The sequence below is a fragment of the Chelonoidis abingdonii genome, chromosome 8 (genome assembly GCF_003597395.2).
Source record: "Chelonoidis abingdonii isolate Lonesome George chromosome 8, CheloAbing_2.0, whole genome shotgun sequence".
Lineage (NCBI taxonomy): Eukaryota > Metazoa > Chordata > Testudines > Testudinidae > Chelonoidis > Chelonoidis abingdonii.
Window position 1 is genome coordinate 9,455,072 of NC_133776.1, and position 21,381 is coordinate 9,476,452.

Below are 21,381 nucleotides of genomic sequence, written 5' to 3' on the forward strand. Positions count from 1 at the left end.
AGACTCACAATGGCACCAAATGGCTGAAAAGGGAAGCGATGCAGCACGGGTCGTTGGAACAGGAAGCGGAATGACCCGCACCCTTCCGTCCCCTTCCCACAACCCACAGCGCCAAAATGGGACGAGGTGCTCTGTGGGATAGCTGCCCACAATGCACCACTCACAACAGCTCTGCAAATGCTGCAAATGTGGACACGCTGCAGCGCTGGTCGCTGTCAGTGTGGACACGCTGCAGCGCTGGCCCTACACAGTTGTATGACCACAGCTGTAACTACCAGCGCTGCAAAAATGTAAGTGTAGCCATGCCCTTAGAAAAAGTGTCACGATGTGTATTAGCAGAGTTCCATTTTCCTGGCAAACCTAGGTAAGGGCCCAGACTGCTTCCACTGAAATCAATGGCAACACTCTGTTCGACTTCCACGGAAGAAGGATTAGGTCTTAAAATAGACAGAGCTGGCTAATGCAAAGCAAGTTTGTTTACTTTCTTGCTTATCTGTATCTATGATTTTTGGGCGGAGTGGAGGGAAAAGGAGCTAGAGCTGAGTGTTAGGATTTTTTTTTTAATAGCTCTTTTCTTGTTGCCTTGTGCAGTATTTTAGTTGCTAAAACATTGTCAGGTCACCTGTAGCCCCAAATTTAGGTTTTGTAAAAATACGCTTTAACAAAACCAATACAAACGTTCTCATGCTTGTTTTCATTTAAGTTCCAGTAGAACTAGTGTTTTACACAAATAAACCCTCCCCTTTCCTGTCTGCAGCCCAAACATTACTACATTGTGCTAGTGGATGAGAATCTGAAACTGACTAGTCCAGTAGTAAAGGCAAGAAGCAACCAAGGAGCATATGTGGTGTTTGCAAATTAGATTTAAAAATTAGTTCCTTATTTAACAATCTTTGTTCTTGTCTAGTAATGCAGCTGGGGCACTTTTTTTGTTTTTTATATATACTGTGTGTGAGGCCTGGTCTTTCCACTGCTTCGCACCTTGCACAGTCATTTATGCCAGTGCAAAGTGAGTGTATCAAACACTACCACATTTGGATGGCACCTTTTTACACTCAGTTTGCACAGTTGCAAATGACACAAGATGCAGGGTAGGGGAAAATCATATCCAGGGTTTTTTTTTGTTTTTTTTTTTTGTTTAAGCTGACAGTATCTCTGTAATTGAAGCACAAACTGAATAATAACCCTTGAATAAAAAGATGCATGCTATGTGGAATTAACTGTTTGCATAGGCTTTGTTTGACACATTTAGTTTGATATTGAAGTCTGAAAACTGCTGTTTTGCAGCATCACCAATGATTGGGGAGGTCCCGTCCAACCCTGATATTCTATGATTAAGGTGCTAAAGTGGTGAGCTAGAGAGACAAAAATCTAGTATGTCTGTTGAAGGATATCTCTTGGGTATGTTACAATGTGGGAGTGAAAATGGAGGTTAAAGCCCAGTCCATCACATATGGAAAACACTATAATCCACAAATTATGGCTAAGAAAAATGGAAATAGTCTCAACCCAATCCCCATTTGGTGAGCACCAAAGAATTACCACATCGTTCAGAGAGACAAGGTGGGCGAGGTAATATCTTTTATTGGACCCACTTCTGCTGTGAGAGAGACACTGTTTCGAGCTCCACAGAACCCTTCTTAAGGCCTGTAAAAACATTCAGAGCAGTTCAGCAGACCTGGCAATCTCTATACAATAGAATCCTAAGTAAAGGGAATGCAGCAGGTTAGGGGTGTGCCTCTCAGCTGGGGGCTTAGAAGTGAAAGTGATGATTCTCTGATTTTTCTTAATTCTCCCTGCTGTCTTCTTGAAGTCCTCATCTGGGCTCTGGTGACACTTTGCTGAAGTGTAGACAAGCTGGTTATATGCATGTCAGAGAAAGGGACAGTCCGATGGTCTGAGCACAGAGGAAGGATAGTCTGATGGTTAGAGCTCTTAAGCTCAGATTTTCTCTGCCGCAGATTGCCTTTGTGACCTTGCATAAGTCACGTAGTCTCTGTGCCTCTGTTCCCTGTCTGCAAACTGGGGATGAGCAGGAGTTCAGCGCTCCTAGATATCCTGGCCCCCACCCAACCCTTATAGAACCCCAGCACCCATGCCCCTATTCCAGATACCTCAGCATCTCCAGACGCACTCCAGCACCCATCAACTCCAAAACCTACCCAGGTGTGTTGTGAGAATACATTAAACTGGTTGTGAGGTGCTCAGATACTGTGGTAATGGATACCATATAAGCACCTTAGATAGGGCTGCTCCTCTCTCACTAGGGCTTTGTGCACATCATGTCTCTCCCTCCCTTTTACCCACTGTAAAATCAGGCTAGTGAGGCCTAGCGGCCTCATGGGAATTTCTGTTCATGTTTGTAAAGTGCCAGGATGGTGCCAATAACTATGTAAGTACTAAGTATTATTAGTAACTACATTCATTCCTTATGGCTCTCCACCAGGTAGGGCTTTGATCCCACATCTGTGCCAAGTCCTGTGGGGCAATAACCTATAAGGAAAGAATGAGCTCCATCGGATGAGAGTGTGTCATTCTGATGCCCTAAGGGTAGCATGTGACTTCATGAAATTAATCCTTGGCCTTTGCCTGAGAGTAGCTCAGTTGTTTGAGGCTCTGCTCAGCATCTTATGTTTGTCTTCCTGTATATGTTGGAGTTGCTCATTCATCATTTCTAATGACACTGGTGGACGGTGAAGGCTTTAGTATGTATAATAAGCTTGGTGCAAATGCTTCAGTTGGGAGTTTCAAAGCGACGTAATGGAAATCGTGCATCCAAATCCCTTAGGCAGTTTACAAATCTCAGTCCCCGTGTACAAGATAATGAAAAAGCAGGTGAAACAACTCTGCAAAGACCAGTTAGTACCTTCTCAGTGGCCTATTGAGCAACTGAGCCACATTCAGCTCTGCCATTGACTTGGAGTTTGTGTGTATGGCGGAGCGGCAGGCTGAGCATTTGCCCATAGGTGGCAGCAAGATTGGTAGGGAAGCTTTTAAACTAGTAGCACAAATGGTTGGTCTATGAAGCAGGTTCACTTCTTCTGGAGGATCCCACTGGATTAGGGCTGGATTATCAAATCATCTTGGCTTCCATTTACAGGGTGGATTTGATTTAAATCACTAGTCAGGAAGACTCTATTTAATCATGGGTTTCTACAGAAAAGTGCATTCTTGTTGGTTGTTATAACCTTAATGCATATTCTTCACAACTTAGAGATAGATGTAGGTTTCATTTTTAGAAGACACACACTGTACATTTTTAAACAGTGATTTATTTTGAAAACTTTTCAGATTAGTTTTACAGCTCTATCAGAAAATGAATGATTGGTTATTTCATTTACCAAAGGTAATTGAAGCAGATATTTATGAAGTCATTGGGAGGTGAACTATCTCCACTTCAACATGTTAATCATTCATATTTGGAGGGTTTTCTTGCCATGCTGTATTAGGAGGAGAACATCACCAGATAGACATTTAAATTGTTTTATTTAACTAAATAAAACAACAACGTTAAGTATTCTGGATTTTTTTCTTCAACAGCAAACATATGCTTTTTTGTGAAATTATTATATGTCCCTCACTTCTCACATTTATCTCCAGACTTCTCCTTGTCCAGATCTATTCCACCCCCAACAATTTTCTATTCATTGAACTTTTTGAAACTTTGCACTTTTAGAGAGAGAGGTAAGGGATTGATTCTGTGTACAAAAATTTGCAGAGAGACAATAGAGTTGAGGGCTGTTATTTCTCACCTCTATATAGTTATTTATTTTAAAACATTTTTGCTCTTAACAGGCATGTTACCTCTGGAGACACAAATCCACAGTTTGAGAACGGCAAAACTAAGCATCTCTGATGGTATCTTTTAGAGACTGAGCACTGAGTCCCATTGGGTAGATAGAAAGATTAACCTAAATAATCTATACAGAAGCCTGTAGAACCACATAAGTTTAGGTCCCTAATCCATGAATTATTGGAACTAATCTACAAAACATTTTCTTAAACATAACATGACTATATTGTCTCATACTATAGAATTAAAATGTATAATCCCTATTCCATGATGAGATATCTTTGAGCTATAATGTATCTTAATTAAAACAATCTTTAGATAAAATGCTTTCTGAGGGGAAAAAAATCTATCAAAAAAAATTCAATTTCAATTAAAAAATCTGTTTTTTTTTAAATTTATTTTTAAAAAATCATTGATTTTTCATCCACCCTGTCTGTTTAAGCAGCAGAGAATCCTGTGGCACCTTATAGACTAACAGACGTTTTGGAGCATGAGCTTTCGTGGATAAATACCCACTTCGTCAGATGCATCTAACGAAGTGGGTATTCATCCATGAAAGCTCATGCTCCAAAACGTCAGTTAGTCTATAAGGTGCCACAGGATTCTCTGCTGCTTTTACAGATCCAGACTAACACGGCTACCCCTGATACCTGTCTATTTCGTCACCAAACCAAGCGAGTTTGTTTATAAAAGGGTTCAGCATGTTGGGTGCAGTTTTGTGGAATTGAGCTCCTTCAAAAACATGTCCCAGTGGGTGTTGCTGGCTGCTGCGCATCTTTGAAAATCTGGCCCTGAACTAGGGGCCTCAGTGGGAGTTCTGAGCATTTCTAAAAACTGAGCACCAAGCAAATAAATTGTAATCTGTCCCTAGGGTCGGGGGAGCAGAATGTTTTAGAATGTCAGATGGAGAATGTTCAGTCCCTGGATAGTCTGGGGTGGACGGGGGAGGGGGTTCCAAGGTTCAGATGAGTATCCCAGCTGATCAGTGGGGGCCTAATTCTAATCTCCCTTTACTTTTACACTGATGTAACTCCAAGGGCAGCCTCCCAGTTTAAGTACGAACAGCATTCAGCCCTCCTGCAGGCCACCCGCAGCCACTTCATTCATGCCTCATTCATAATACGGGTTAATTTTTAGAAAAGTACAAAATGGAAAAATCTTCTTTCTGCCTTTGCTCGTGTGACGCTGGTGCTTTTGTCAGCCCCCTGCTCATCGTAGACACCAGGGAACAAGCCTGCATCGGCACGGAGTTGGGGCAGGCTGATCCACCTCTGTCCGCTGCGGCGTGGGAGTTCTATTGCTACATGTTCCAAATCCCAGTATAAACCAAACACTAGGAATCATCTGATTTGACAGTGCGGATGGCCCCACCCCCTCCTGTCTCTTAGCCTGGCAGCTCCAGCACTTCTCTTTCCTGCCTCCCATGTTCACACTTCAGCATCCTGATTTATTTTCCTTTCATTTTGCCCCTTTCCTCACTGTTCCCCTAGTCCACACCGCAAAGGGAGAAGGCGGGAGAGAGGACTGGGGCACGGAGAGAGAGACGTACAGCTGGAGGAAATGAGAGCGGAGGTGAAAGGGAGGGTCAAGATGAAGGGCTGAGAAGAGTGTTATCTGCACCAGCCAAGTCTCATGAGCTCTCACCTAGCTTACTGTGACCATTTCCTTCCCCTCCCTCCAGTCACCCTCTCCCGCTCCTCCCAGGGCAGAAGAGTGTTATCTGCACCAGCCAAGTCTCATGAGCTCTCACCTAGCTTACTGTGACCATTTCCTTCCCCTCCCTCCAGTCACCCTCTCCCGCTCCTCCCAGGGCAGTCATGGCTGCCGAGCAACACGCATGACATTTAATGCAAATGAGCCAGCCAGCTAATTTGCATATTTGCAAATAAGCTGCATGACCGTAAATTTCTGTTTCTGTTTAATACACCCTTCCGCAAGCAGTGGCGAGGGTTGGACATGATGCTGTGTAAAACTTAGAAAATATGAGACTAGGGCTGGTAGAGGTGTAGGAGTTGCTGGGGGCGAGAGGGCCTGGGATTGCTGGGTGAGGTTTTAGGGTGCTTGAGTTGGTGGGTGCTGGAGTATGTCAGGGGATGCTGCAGTGCCTGGGTGCTGTGGGTGTTGGGGGGGAGTGCTGTTTGGGAGGGGAGCTGAGATCTGTCTTGGAGAGATGTGATAGCTGGAATCTGATGGTTGAGGTGTCTCTGGAGAATAGGGGTCTGGGAGCTGTCTGGGATCTCTCTGAGGGGCAGAGGTCTGGGGTCCAGCTTGGTGGCAGAGGGGATTCAGGAGTCTGGCTGGGGTTTCTGTCAGGGACTGGAGTGTGGAGTCAGACTGGGGTCCTGCTCTTGCTGCTGCTATTCCCAGCTGCCCTTACCCACTTGGATCTAGCAGCAGCCATGGGAGACAGCCTTGTGGCCTGGTGGCCCGAAGCCATGCTCCACTTTGGCATCCATGCCCATGCACAGCTCAGCAGGGTGTGTGAAATTCAGGCTGAGTTGCGGGCAGGCATGACAGGGCTGCCACATGTGAGCATCACATGAGGGCAACCCAGAACACGTTGCCTCCGTCCCGATTATTGTCAGCCTTTCATTGCATTCCCGGTGTCACTTCGCCTCAAACTCCCGCTGCTCCCCCTCGTGGCCTGACATCTCAGCCTCTGGTCACCTCAGTGCTCTGATTTCCTCAGAGGCCCGTGCACTTCTCCTTTGCTCCTCTCGGTTCTGTGACGCTTTCTCTTCTTGGCTTCCTGCCTCTGTTGTGCTGCTCCCTATCCTGGGAACAACCTCCCTCCTTGTCCTGGTCTGCCATGTACCCCCTCTCTCCTCTCAGCCTCGCCTTAAACCACTGAGGAACACTCCCCTTGCTCTCCTCACCAAGAACCTTCCCCTGCCACAGCTCAGCTGCTGGATGCTAGCTTGGGCTTATTTATTTAGCCTGGGGTGTTAATTCTTCTGACCAGTGAGGACATCAGCCATGGAGGAGGGGGGGCTGCTGAGCGTGCCCAAGCCCAGGAGACGAGACAGAGCTCCTGTCTGCTTTTAAGGAGGGGGTGAGGGGGAAGATGGCTCGCCATTACTTTAACTCCCGGCTGCACTCATGTCATAGCTTTCCTACTCAGATCTGAACCTTAGAGTTCAGAACATAAGATGCTAGCATGAAACCTCCAAGCTTAATTACCAGCTTAGATCTGATATCGCTGCCACCAGACAGGAATTCCAGTGCCTGCCTCACTCTGGTTTCCCCAAAACCTTCCCTGGGGGACCCCAAGACTCAGATGCCCATGAAGTCTTCACACAAAGGGAACTAACCCACTTCTTCTTCCTCTTTACTTCCTCCCAGGCTTCCCTCCCTGGTCCTCTGGAAGATTACTATATCTAAACTCCTGATTACAACAGGAGAGAAATTCACCTCCCCCCTCCTCTTCTGCCCTCCCACAATTCCCCGGGAGCTCAAGCGCTCAATCCCCTTGAATCCCCACTAGAAAAAATCTAAACAGGTCTTAAAAAGAAGCTTTATATAAAAGAAAAAAAAGACATAAAAAATGGTCTGCTGTATCAAGGGACAATAATACAGGTTATTGGACTTAAAAAAACATCGAAAAACACCTATTCAAAAAGAAATACATTTAACACTCCAGCAACTACACACATTGTTTATACAGAAAAACAAAATAAGCCTGTCTTCTACTTGTACTTACACTTGGAAACAGAAGATTAGAAAACCTGGAGATAGAGAGATCCTCTTCAGAGCCGAGAGGCACTAGCACAGACAAAAGAACACACACCCAAAAACTTCCCTCCCTGAGCTTTGAAAAATCCGGTTTCCTGATTGGTCCTCTGGTCAGGTGTTTGGTTCCCTTTGTTAACCCTTTACAGGTAAAAGAAACATTAACCCTTAGCTATCTGTTTATGATAACTCATTACAAGGGTGAGAGAGCTGCAGGAGCTCCAGTGGGGCCATGGCGTTACAGCTGCACGCTGTAGCCGTTTATTTGTCCAGCCTGGGACAGTCTCTGTCCTTACCCCAGCAGTGTGCAGAGTATAAAGGTCTCAGGGACAGGGAGAGCAGTCCCTTAGGTGCAGGTGCAGCTAGAATCAACTCTGAGCTGTTCCACCTCGCAAGCTCCAGTGTCGGGGTGTGGTGGGGGCAAGCTCAAAGAGTGCATTGCTAGCGATTCTGTGCAGGCTCTGCTGTCATAGGTCTGAGCAGCTGAGGGCGTCTCTAACTTGGGCTGGGTGGCCATGTCAGCCATCAGAATAGCCCAGAAGCCAGAGGGAGCAAAAGCGACTACAGGCCACCTTTGTTCTTCCTCTCTTGGGCTGCGTCTTTTGCACTGCACTTCCTGCAAGTGCAGCACAGAATTGAACACCACGTGGAGTCATTCTGGATTCACCCTGGTGTAAGTGATGTTAGATTGAAATACTGAGAGTTGCTGTGCACCAATCCATAGAATGTACTTAGCTTGCTTTGGGCCGAATTCCACAGCACTTACTCAGTCCTCATGCCCGTGGCTCTTCAGTGGAAATTTTGCCTGAGTAAGGACAGTAGGATCTGGCCCATGATATTCCCATTGTTTTTTTTATTCATGTCCTCAGCCCTCCCAGTGACTTCAGGTATGGGTGCCTTGGGGATGGGGGAAGCAGGCCTATGCTCCCCTGGGACCCTAACTGGACAATAGAGGGCTGCCTGGAAAAACTTTGTGAGTAGTGTTGCGACCCTGTCTGCCAGGACGCAATGGTACTCACTCAAATTTGAATGGGGTGACCCCCAACCCATCATGACAGAGTGGCCAGGCATGGTTTCAGTGAGGGACATTGCAACCTGGGGCATAGGGCTGCAGCGACACTCAAATTTGAGGCAGCTGGTCTGGTAAGCTGGGCCCACTCCTTAGCAAAATTCTGGTTGTGCCCCTGTCTTCAGGACAAATCATATTAACATAAGCCCGCCCCTTGGCTTCCCAGAAGGGTTGCAGTTGGCCTGTTCAGAATCTGCAGAAATAAGCATAAGGATGTGAACACAGCTGAACACTGCAGCCACGCCTAGTGTAGTTTAAAAAAAGAAATTGACAGCCCCGGCATTTCGAGATGGCTGGAAATCCTTTGCCAGAAACAGAGGGCGCCTTCCAAGCTCTTCTTGTGTGTAATGAGCTTCCCTCCCCTGTCATTATCTCGTTAAATAAACTGACAGCAGGATTTTTCCTTGTAATCCATCTCCTCAGAAGTTATTGCCGATTCAAATCTGGGTGAGGCTGAGGCAGACCACATCTCATGTGTTTCCACTGCCAGTTGTCATATTGTATACCTGATGGTCTGAGTCTTCCAGCATAATAATCATGTTTAGCATTTTCTGGTCCCAAATCTGTCCTCACTTACACCCGAACAATCTCACTGATTTCAGTGCAGGAAAGAATCTGTGTTCAGATTTCAGCTTTCCTCCTTCTCCAGATATTACTGAATCCATGAATTCTCCAAACACTCCTATGTACCAGTAAGTGGTGTCATCCCCATTTCAGAGAAAAGGAGATTGAGGCAGAGAGATGCTAGGTGAATCCAGAGAGTTGGTTTCAGTGTCATTTTCAGAACCCAGGAATTCCTGGCTCTTAGTCCTCTGTTCAGATTGCTAGGCCACATGGCTGTCTCCTGAGATAACTTTATGATGTACTTTTCCCCATCTCAGAAGCATGGATGACATCTTCAGGCAATGGGCCAAATTCCTTGGCCTCATTAATTCTGCTTTGCATACACTTTGAAGCTGGTTTAACTGGATTTCCCTTCGGTAAAGGAATCCTCCAGTAGCACAGACCTTGCTACATTGGCTCATCTCCCCACTCCATTGCAGCCCCTGGCAGAGGAGATGTGGCTGAGGAAAAGGTGATGTTGGCTTGCTTCCCCATGCACTGCACTGATCCCCAGCTGACCAAACTCCTTCTGGGGTGGGGTTGTTGGAGCAGGTGCCGATTAAGTCTTGTCTACAATGGGAAATTAACCAAAATAGCTATTGCACTGTAAAGTCACATCCTACTTTAATCCAAAATACCCTTCAAGAGTAGACGAATCTTTGAGCAGCTGTGGGGCTGAAATGGAGAGGGTGGTACACAGACAACTTGGGATGGGGATTGATGGAGGGGTGCCAGAAGCCCCTGAGGTGTGCAGTGAGCTTGACCTACAGAAGCAATGAAGAGGGTTGCCAACTTTCTATTGGCACAAAACCGAACACCCTAGCCCTGCCCTTTCCCAGAGGCCCCATCCCTGCCCCACTCCTCCCCTAAGCCCCCGCCCGCTGCTCACTACCATTCTCACTCCCTCAGTGGCTCGCTCTCCTCCACCCTCACTCACTTTCACTGGTCTGGGGCAGGGGGTTGGGGTGCAGAAGGAGGTGAGGGCTCTAAATGGGGGTGAAGGCTCTGGCTGGGGGTGTGGGCTTGAGGGTGAGGATGAGGGGTTTGGGGTGCAGGAGGGGGCTCAGGGCTGGGGCACGGGGTTACCTCAGGTGACTCCCAATCAGCGGTGCAGAAGGCTAAGGCAGACTGCCTGCCTGTCCCGGGACACTGTGCTGCGCCCTGGAAGCGGCCAGGAGGTCCGGCTCGTAGGCAGGTGGGTGGAGCAGGAAGCTCTCGGCCGCAGGCATCGCCCCCACAGCTCCCATTGGTCAATTCCTGGCCATTGAGAGTGCGGAGCTGATGCTCGGGGCAGAGGCAGCCCGCAGACCCCTGAGGCCCCCCGCCTAGGAGCTGGACCTGCTGGCTGCTTCCGGTGCCCCAGGACAGGTAGAGACTAGCCTGCCTTAGGTCCGCAGCACTGCCAACCAGACCTTCAATGGCCCAGCTGGTGGTGCTGGTTGGAGCCACCGGGGTCCCTTTTTGAGTGGGTGTTCTGGTCAAAAACCGGACACCTGGTCACCCTATGAAGCGTTTGATTTCCTCTGATGTTACCTGTCTTGCCCACAGGATGTCACTAAATATTCTATCTGCAGCTAAGTACCCAATGGTTTGCTGCACTTCAGCCTCATAAGCAACACCAGGAACAGAATCTGGATCAGTGCAGGTTGCAGCAGCAATCTGTCCAGGGAAAATTCTGATTAATTTTGGATGGTGACGTATTCCAGCCCACTGCTGCCTACAGCTAAATTGGATGTGATGGAACTGACAGGGAACTGAGGTTTGCCATCAACTAGGGTTAATGTGGAGTCAGTGGCCTATAAATAAGTTCAGTGCAACATTGATGATAATCACTTTTTTTTGCTGTCTGGCTGAGATGCTGTTTAATAGCTGTGGGACTGTGTTCTCCCCTGGCAGGAAGTGTCTACTGGATGAGTTAATACAGTAGGTGGTCTTTTCCATCTGTAACTAAAGTGATCCTGAGGATTAGAAGGGAGCAAAAAGGGGTCAACATTTGAAAATGTCCTAACAAAGCCACCCCTTTGCCAAGCATCTCGATTGAAAAACTGCTTTTATGCAGAACTCGAGGAAACTGAGTTGAGGAGACAAGAGGAAGCATTTGTCGTGCTCTCTGGAGTGGCTCAGGATCCTGAGTGCCTACCTCAAGCCAGACTGTCAGAAAACAGGGCAGATACCCCAAACTGACAGTGTGTTCTAGAATTAGATTTCACTTAGCCAGTAACAAATGTGAACTGCTGGCTCACTATTCCAGTCTTACCATGGAGTCACAGCCAGTCCCCTTAGACCAGTGGTCCCCAACCTTTTTTGTCTGGCGGGCGCCGGGTGCCGAGCCACCAAGGACCGTGGCTGGTGGACGAGCATCTGCCGAAATGCCACCCAGAAGCGGCAACATCAATAGGCGCTGCCGCCGAAATGTCGCCAACAAGCAGCAGCATCCAGAGGCGTCGTTGCTGAAATGCCACCGAAAATCAGTGGCTTTTTGGCGATGATGCCTCTGGATGATGCTGCTTCTTGATGGCGCATTTCGGCAGATGCTTGTCCACCAGACAGTCCGGGGGCGCACATAGATGCCCCGGCGGGTGCCATGGCACCTGAAGGCACCGCGCTGGGGACCACTGCCTTAGACTCTCCAGTCTATCTCACCAGCCAGACAAACTGGACTGTGTAATAAAAGTTCACTGATACCAAAAATCCCGTAACATTGAGGTTGCTTCCAGTCCCAAGAGACCAGTAACTTACCCCAGATCGATTGGCACTCTAGATCTTACACCAAAGACAATGCTGGCAGCCAATTTTATAGTAGCTAACTAAAGGTTTATTAGCTAAGAAAAGGAAGAGTTATTGAGAGGTTAAAGAAGGTAAAATATATGCCCAGTAAGTCACAGTTTGTCATTCCAAATGGTGACAGTGATCTAATAAACTCCCAGTTTCCCAAAAGTCTTTTCAGGGTACCCAAATTGTCTCTGGGGATCTCTGCTTTGCATCTGGTACATTTCCCTGTAGGAGTCCAAAGAGTCCCGAGATGCAGGATCTTTCCTTGAATCCATACTTACAGCTTGTTCTCACAGAAAAAAGCTGACCCTTTCTCTACCTCCGTGGGCTCTTCCTCTGACAACAGAGAGTAAGGAACGCATTTTGAGTCTTCAACTTCCGATTATCACACGCACGAACCCCGTGCTTTGAAATTAACCCTTTTCTGTTAAAGTTCTTCATTTGCATTCCTCAAGACTTCTTTCTTGTTTGATGGGTTATTTAGGTACAGGAGTAACACAATGTAAATATTTGCGAGTACATTATAACAGGATACAGATAAATCGGGGTGGCCAGCCTGAGCCTGAGAAGGAGCCAGAATTTACCAACGTACATTGCCAAAGAGCCACAGTTATACATCAGCAGCCTCCATTAGCTCCCTGCCCCAACCCCGCTCCCAGCGCCTCCCCCCCACCAGCAGCCCCGCCCAGCAGCCCCTCCTCCGCCCTCTCCCCACCTCCGGATCAGCTGTTTTGTGGTGTGCAGGAGGCTCTGGGAGGGGGGGGAAGAGCGAGGGCATGGCAGGCTCAGGGCAGGGGGTGGGAAGGGGTGGAGTGGGGCCTGTGGCAGAGCCAGGGGTTGAGCAGTGAGCACCTTATGGCACATTGGAAAATTGGCGCCCGTAGCTCCAGCCCCAGAGTTGGTGCCTATACAAGGAGCCACATGTGGCTCTGGAGCCACAGATTGGCCACCCCTGAGATAAGTGAAAACAATTCATGTAACATCCCTCTGGTTCACTGGTCCCCAGCCTTTTTGGCTGGCGGGTGCCAGCCAAAGGACCACTGCGGCGGTGGAGCACCTGCTGAAATGCCACCGAATTTTGGTGGCATTTCAGCAGGGACGCCTCTCAATGTCAGTTGTCAACGGCATGCGGAGTCAGCAAGAGGCGTCCCTGCCGAAATTCGGTGACAAGTGTCGTCATTGAGAGGCTTCCCTGCCGAAATGCTGCTGAAATTCGGTGGCATTTAGGCGGGTGCTCTCCCAGGAGCCAGAATGCAGGTACATTAAGATGCCCCCGCGAGTGCCATGGCGCCGGCGGGCACCGCATTGAGGACCACAGCTCTGGTTCTTATGCAGTTGAAACACCAAATACACTCTTATACATTGAACAATCACTTTGATCTATGCTGATATGCATGCAAACTGGCCTGGGGCTGTGGCATAAGCTGACACCTGGTCTACCAGCATCATAGCATTATGTTAATGGAACAGTTAACGTGGTGAGACCAGGGCCGGTGCTACCATTAAGGTAAACTAGGAGGTTGCCTAGAGTGCAAAAATTTGGGGGCGCCAAAAAGCGGTGCCCCCAGTTTTTCTTTAACAGCAGTTCCTCCCCGAGCATGTGGTCACTGCTCCACTTCTCCTGCCTCCCAGTCCTGCAGAACCAATCAGCTGTTTGGCGCTGCAAGCCTGGGAGGAGAATTAGAGCAGGGCTGCATGCTCGGGGAGGACGCAGAGCAGAGATGAGCTGGGGTGGGGAGGTGCTGCACGGCTCCTGGGGGGGGCCTCAGGGCTTGGGGGAGTTGCTGCGGGGGTATGGGCGCCTTAGGGTGAAGAGGGGGCGGGGCACAAGGTGGAAGTTTCGCCTAGGGCGCAAAACTTCTTTGCACCGGCCCTGGGTGAGACGCTGGCCACAGATGGTCCAGCATGAAGTGGGCACTCCTGGGCAGCGTGTGAACCGCAGGCTGGGGGAGGCTAGCCTCCAGGCCAGCCCTGCCCCTTCCACACACTCCCACTGCCGGATACCCCCCACCCGCAGCTGCTGGTTCACACCCCAACCTAGCTTCCCCAGTCCCAGAGTGCCAGAAGGGTGGGCAGCACACGGCCCCAACCTCCCCATTCCCAAAGCGCTGGGAGGTTGTGCGGCCCCAACCCCAGAGCGCCGGCAGGGCGGGCTGCCACACAGGGGGACTGGAGCCTCACTGCTGCATGTAGAGCGGGCAGGAAGCAGGAGCGGGGTCCTGGGAGTGGAGCCATGCCTGGCAGTTTGGAGAGGCACAGCCTCCCCCAGCCTATGATTCCTGCTGCCCATGAGGGCACTGATCCCCTAGATAAAACCTGCTGCGCTTTGGGGGCAGGGCCAAGGCAGGATGGGGAAGAGCAAAGAACTTCCTGCCCTGCATTGCTCATGCCACTTTCTGGGTGGCAATGACACGTATTAACCCCTGGCTGCAGCTCCCCTCTGTGACTGCCACCGAGCTGCAGCAGGAGGACCCAGCTAAAGACGGCTCCTCTAGACCAGACCGCCAAGTTGGGGAGAGAGGGGGGCCTGTAGGGCAGGAGCTGTGGGAGGATGATGGGGACTCTTCCACAGAATTCATGGGGTTTGGCAGGCCCCGCCCCCAAAGGGATAATTCCCTGGAAACTCCCCAAAGAGAAGGCCACAGAGTTTACCTTCCGGCAGGAGTGATGTGGAGCACAATCCCCACTTAGGCAGATCTCCCCTTGCCTCAGGGAGATGAGAAGGAGTGCTGCAGGCTTTAACCCTTTACTGGGTTTGCAGTCAGGACCAAACAGCTGATTTTATTGAGATGGGCGGGAGGGACTTGCCAAAGACCCTTAGCTGCAATTACAGGATGGGACACTTGCAGTAAAAACCCTGAACATTTTCACTCCCTTACTTATTGCCATCCTGTTTGTCTATACTTTCACTTAAGCTCTTTTCCACACCAATGGAAGTCAGTGGAAAGAATCCCATTAACTTTAATGGGTTTTGGATTAAATCCTTATTCCTCCACACAGCTGCAGAGCTGCTAATCTGGAAACCTGGTTTGGGGACTGAACTGGGGATTCATGCTTTGCCTAGTGCTTTGCCAGACACTAGGCCCATCAGAAGAATGACAAGTCTGATTGCTAAGTTACTATCCTACGCTACGTACGTTACTACGTTAGTGGCTTAGTTCTGCGTTGGATTGAGTAATGTAACAGGAAAACCAGGGATGGGCATGATCCACAAAGCTGAGATCTCCACGCAGACTTCTCTTTAGTTTGGGGGGAGGTTGGATCCTGGGGTTGGATCCAAGAGACGGGGCGAGGCATGAAGTGTGACCTGGAGGTCCCTGAGGCAGGCCTGGGCCTGTACAGGTGTGTGTGTGTGTGTAAAACGTAGCTGTTCTGCCTGGATGATTGAGCAGTTAATAAAGGGATGGACAGATAGTAAGCAGAACTGGTTGATTAGTTTAAAGCACTCCTTTTTTAGTATTTTTGTGAATGAAAGCCCCAAAGCCTGGTTTGTTCCTGGTATTCTATTATTCAAATATTATTTAATATTTAGCATCTAGATGCCCTAGTCAGGTTCAGCATCCACATTCCATTATGCACAAATACATAAGGAGACATGGTTTCTGCCCCAAAGAGCTTACCTGCAGTCCTGGTTGGTGACTGTATCTGTGAATCACGAAAACTTCACAAATGAGCACTTGAAGCAGAGGCAGAGAGGTGAAGTAACTTGGCCAAGGTCGCACAACTGTTCAGTGGCAGAGCCAGGAACAGAAGCCCTGGGCCAGATTCTTAGTTAGTGTAAATTGGCATAATGGAGCTACATTGATTTATACAAACTGAGAATCTGTCCCCAGGTCTCCTGTGTCCCAGTCTGGAGCCTTATCCACAGGATCACACTGCTTCTCGGTGAGGAACATGCGACTGTTTTGTAACATGCTGCATTGGCTGATCCTCTGCTCTTGGGACATTTCTAACCTCTTGAAAACTTCTCTTATTTGCAGGAGGCAGAGGGAAGGATGGGGCACCCATTATAACTTTCCCAGAGTATGCAGGGTTCAGCGATATACCCGACGAGGATTTTCTGAACGTTGTGACGTATTTAACCAGCATTCCCAGGTAAGCCAAATCACAAAGGCCTGCTGTCTCCCTGCAGCTTCACTTCCTGAGTGGGTCACTGTTTTACTTTGTGTTCACTGTTTTAGAATTTCTGAGAGGTTGCAGTCTGGTGGCCCTGCAGAACTAGGTCATCCAGCATGGAATTCACTCCTCTGCTAAAGACCAGCTCATGCCATATGCACGACTTATGTCCCACTTCAGTCATGGATAGGCCTGGATCTGGTCTTCTGTATATGAGTGAATTTCACCCACACAGAACAGGTACAGCACAGGCTTGCCCCAGGCAGCCCTGCTTTCTCATCCAAGCACAACAGAGGAAGAAGCAGAGCTGACTCTGGTTGTGTGCTTTATGGCAAGATTACAGAAGGGGGGAAACTGCCAAGGGCGAGAGTGGTGCACAGTAGAGCCTTGCTACTCTGCAGTTTGTTAATTCACCCTCAGCAACTGTCTTTCCCTACTTCCCAGCACAGAGTGAGTAGCAGAGGGCTATAGTATGGTCTTTACACAATATACTATAATAGTGCAACTCTACATACTAGAACAATCTTGCTGCCAATGTTATAGCATTGGCAGTAGATTGCCTTTCATTTTGCTCCCAAAGTCAAGGGAGACATCTAGGTAGAAAACAATTGACCAGGAAGAGGGTGCAGGCTATTAGATTGTGGGGAAGGTTACATATGGTTCCACCAGGTAGCGTACGGTGCATTTTGAAAAGAAATACATTCTGCTTGTCTAGAGGTTCAGCGTATAAAACGCTTCATTGCCACAGAGCAGAAGACAAAGATTGATCAGTATCCATTTCAGACAGAGGAGCAGGTTCTCCCTTTACAGTGTCAGTGTAGTGGGGCGGCTGCCCTGCTCCAAGATAAAAGCTGGCCCTGATAAGAGGATTGCAGCTGGAAAAAGCAGTGAGAGCAGCGGAGTGAGTAGCTGACCACAGGTGCGGCCAGCTTAATCAGGCCCCAGCTAGCCTTGCTAAGAGGGCTGTGGGCCAGAAGCTGGAGGAGTCCCACTCTAGCCCTGGAGTGGGAAGGTCTGCCTGCCTGAGAGCAAGGTACCTGAAGCAGAGCAGTGCTGGGGAAGGGCAAGAGGCGCTGGGGAGCTCCAGCTTGGTAAACCCCTAGGCTGAAGGCCTTCAAAGGTACTGGAGCTACAGAGGTGCAGCCTGGGTATAGGCAGAGGCAGCTGGTCCTAACCCCTTGCCAATGATGAGTGGCCATTACACAGCAGTCTGCCCCAGTGAATGAGGGGTCTAGATGACAACTGGCAGCAGCCACTGAGGTGAGGTGGGTTTAGGGTTGTGGGTTCCCCTGGGAGGGGAGACCCAGAGTGTGGGGGTACTGCTAGGGCAGAACCCCAAGGGAAAAGGGCACTGGGGTCCGGTAGGGACACGGGGCCTGGCAGGCGAGACACTGGCCAGCAGAGGGTGCTCCAAGGCTGAAAAAGAGCTAATTCCCAAGAGACCAGAAGGAGGTGTCGTGCCAATGAGTCATCGCTTCGCTGCAGTCAATTTCTGCGTGTCCTGCAGAATTCATTATCAGGTTCCATGTTAATCAGGCAGAGAAGATCTGTGATCTCCAAAGTAAAATGAATGACTCCTTCCAATCAGAGCGTTGGCATAACTAATCCTGTATGACTTTTTCTAAATCCTCATGTGAATTACTGTACTTCTGTAATGTGTTCTGCGTATAGAACATGCAAAAGGGGTGTGTGTGTGTTGGCACATTATTTATAAGTATGTGCTCACCTTGCAAGCCTCGGGCACGTTTACATGATTCATTGTCACACATGTAATACCTTGCCCCGGGTGGGTTGTGAGCAGTAGGAAGTGAACCTGGAACTTCAAGTGTGAGATGCTACGCCTAGATGCTATACCCTGAGCTGAGACACCCAGATTTCCTAGCAAAGGCTGTAGTAGGCCCTTTAAACTCTATGTATGGCCCCACCACCACTAGAGGGGGACAGAGAACCATAATGAGTGAGCATGGGTTACACCCACCTCCCACCCTACTATCTGGAATAAAGAGCTTCAGCTGAAAGTCCTTTCTTAACCCCTTCAGTCCATATCCAGAATTCCCTTTCAGCCCAGATCAGCCAAATGCTTAAACTAACCGATGAGCATTGCCCCTTTTCTAATGGCTCCTCAAACCTGGCATCTCTTAGGGTATGTCTGCATCTCAAAAAACCCAACCCAAAACAAGAAAAAATAAACCCTCAGTCTTGAGTCTCAGAGCTCAGGCTCCAGCCTGAGCGTGAAGTTTACATTGCTATTTTTAGCTCCGTAGCACAAGCCCAAGTCAGGCTCAGGCTCTGAGACTTGCTGCCGTGGGGTGTGTGTTTTTTGCAGCATAGTCATACCCTTAAGGTAAGTGTCTTCAAGAACCGAGAGCTCACCAGAGTTCAAATCTCTGCACCATCAGCAGGAGTGCCTCTGCTGATCTTGTATGTTGGGATATTGCACAGAGAGATGGGGAGTCTCTTAGATAGCGAAAATCCAGGCTTCACAGGGCTGACTGTGTACTCATTTACTTTGGAGGCAAGTTTGATATTACCTGTCATGTACTATATGCTTCAAATCTCTCTTTCTAATGAATCAGTCTGTCCAGTGCACTTCTGTGACATGGGAGGTAGAGATAGTCCAGTGTGAGCTTTTCTTAACAACCTTTTTGAGAGTGGGGATCTGTTTACTGTATGATCTGCCCATGTCAATACTATTGTTTTGCCTCATTTTCTTCCGGATTTCCTGCCCTCCTCGCTCAATGCCAAGTGCCACTGAGACCCTGCACAGGTTTCTATTTGTATGTACTAAATTGAAATGATATCATTTAGTGACACTGTCTCTATTTCCCTGGCTAAGTTAAGACTTTCAGTCTGCCCCTGGCTTACTACAAATAAGACATACAAATATTGTTGTATCATCTTGCTGACGACAGGTGATATCGTCCTGAACACCAAGATTAAATGCAAGGTTATGCAGCACGTGTCTGACTCCATGCCGTGGCCCACATGCCTTTGTCAAGTATCATTTTAACACACACACGTACCCCCCGCGACATCCAAACCTTACTTCTCTTATCAGACCGTCATGGCTTCTCAGACATCAGTAGTAACCAAGGTTACCGGCCTGCATCCCTGTCAGTAGCTTCAGCCATCTTAACCACATGTCACTGCTTTGCAAAGGTCTGCTGTGATGACCTTGAGCTAGGCAGATGATGCCTCCATTTTTCCTCCATGCTGTTTTACTCTGCTCTGCTTTCCCTGCAGCAGTTGGTTTCTAATCTTCCCCACTTCCCCCTTTTCCTTCCTCTTCTGGATCGTGCTAACTTACCAGTCTTTTCCATTTTCACCCGTTTCTTCTCACACAGTGATAACAGGACATGGAGGCAAATGATGTACACCACAGTCACTAACTAAACAGAACATGGGGTGGCCTGGTTCTCCTTTAAACTAATGGGTGTACATTACAATTTGGCTCATTTTTATAGAAATCCCTTACCGAATTTCCCAAACCAGCTCCTATATAGGTAACAGCACAGTTCAGTATGTGTGACCGGTGAGCTTTCTTGTAGAAATATGGCAATCACAAGTTTCATTCATTGCTATCTGCTTTGTCTCTCATTTCTGTCAGTCTAAGCAGGGCTGCTTAGTAAACCGTTTTATTCCAACATCAAGATGTTGGTAACTTCTACAAAGACATGTCCGCTTTTCAAACATTTTGTTATAAATTACTCGTTTCAGTGGAGTTACCCCAAATATGAATTTGGCTCTGTATGTCAAGTTAGAGCTATTGGTGGCTGAAGGATGTACAGCTATTGCAAGCTGGCTAAGTGAAGCTAAATTGAGAAGACAGAATGTGATGCTGATGGCAATGATGTATTTTCTCTGTTTCTTTGGGATAGAGCCATTTGATTTCTCTGAAATAACATCCTGGTACATTCCACCTGGATGCTGCTTTAGCACATCTTTCAAGGCAGAAAAATACAGAGCACTTTGCAGGGCTAGATTTTCTAAGGGCCTCCAAAAATGTACTTCTTGAGGGGAGAATATCCTTAATATTTTAGTAATGCAAGTTACATTGACTTAAATGCCAAAATCTCAGTGTTTTATTAATAGACTTATTATACATATCAGTACTGGTTGGAATAATACATTATAAATTATACCGATTGTGAGTTATGGCTTTGTTTTAATTGAATAATTATTCACAAATAAACATTTTAGTTATCTGAGCTGCTCTGGTAAACAAAGGATGGCTATAATGGTCCATCTAACCCAGTATCCTGTCTTGTGACAATAGCCAGTACCAGATGCTTTGGAGGGGAATGAACAGAACAGAGCAATTATTGAGTGATCCATCCCCTATCGTCCAGTCCCAGCCTGTGGCAGGGGAAGGTTTAGGAAAATCCAGAGCATGGAGTGCGTCACTGACCATCTTGGCTGATAGCCATTGATGGACCTATGCTCCGTGAACTTGAAACCAGTTAGACTTTTGGCCTTGACAACATCCCATGGGAATTCCACAGGTTAATTGTATTGTGTGTGCAGAAGTACTTCCTTTTGCTTGTTTTAAACCTGCTCCCTATTAATTTTATTGGGTGACTCCTGGTTCTTGTGTTATGTGAAGGGGTAAATAACACTTCCTTATTGGAGGTGAGGAAGCACTGGAATGGGTTACCCAGGGAAGTGGTGGAAACTTCATCCTTAGAGGTTTTAAGGCCTGGTTTGACTAAGCCCTGGCTGTGATGATTTAGCTGGGGTTTGTCCTGCTTTGAGCAGGGTGTTGGACTAGATGACCTTCTGAGGAGTCTTCCAACCCTAATCTTCTATGGTTCTATTCGCTTTCTCCACATCTTTCATGATTTTATAAAGCTCTACCATATTCCCCCGAGTCATCTCTTTTCTAAACTGAGCTGTCCCAATCTTTCGAATCCCTCCTCATACACGTGTCCAACCCTGGTCCTCTCCTTCAGTCTGAACAGAGGAACCTGAACGTCACAAGAGCCTGCATGTATTTACTCATTTCAATTTTCATTTGAAAAACTGATGGAGAAAGAACTAGGCTCCATTCATTAGAAGATTGAGTCTGCATGTGTCAGCATTTGAAATGAATGAATTACTGAGGCTGCCGGGTTGTTTTGGTGAGCATCGTGTTTTTAAAGCATTTAGCACCAGAAACATCAAATGTCTGCCTTTCAAATTAGCCTCAGCCTGGGTATTGCTTTCAGAAGAAGAATTTAAAATATCTGCTAATGAATATTGGCTTATCTTTAACAAACCACATTGCTGGTCTACTAAATGGAGCTGGGATGGATCAATAAGG

The 21,381-nt window shown here is 47.9% G+C and overlaps 1 protein-coding gene across 2 annotated transcripts in view; it reads left to right on the plus strand.

The window, feature by feature from the left end:
- The window catches only part of MCF2L2 (MCF.2 cell line derived transforming sequence-like 2), a 318,915-nt gene that overhangs the window by 89,312 nt on the left and 208,222 nt on the right, over positions 1-21,381 (plus strand). For both annotated transcript variants that reach the window (XM_032803865.2, XM_032803866.2), the window contains exon 3: positions 15,947-16,061. In XM_032803865.2, the coding sequence (XP_032659756.1) occupies positions 15,947-16,061 (115 nt within the window). The remainder of the gene's footprint in view (positions 1-15,946; positions 16,062-21,381) is intronic.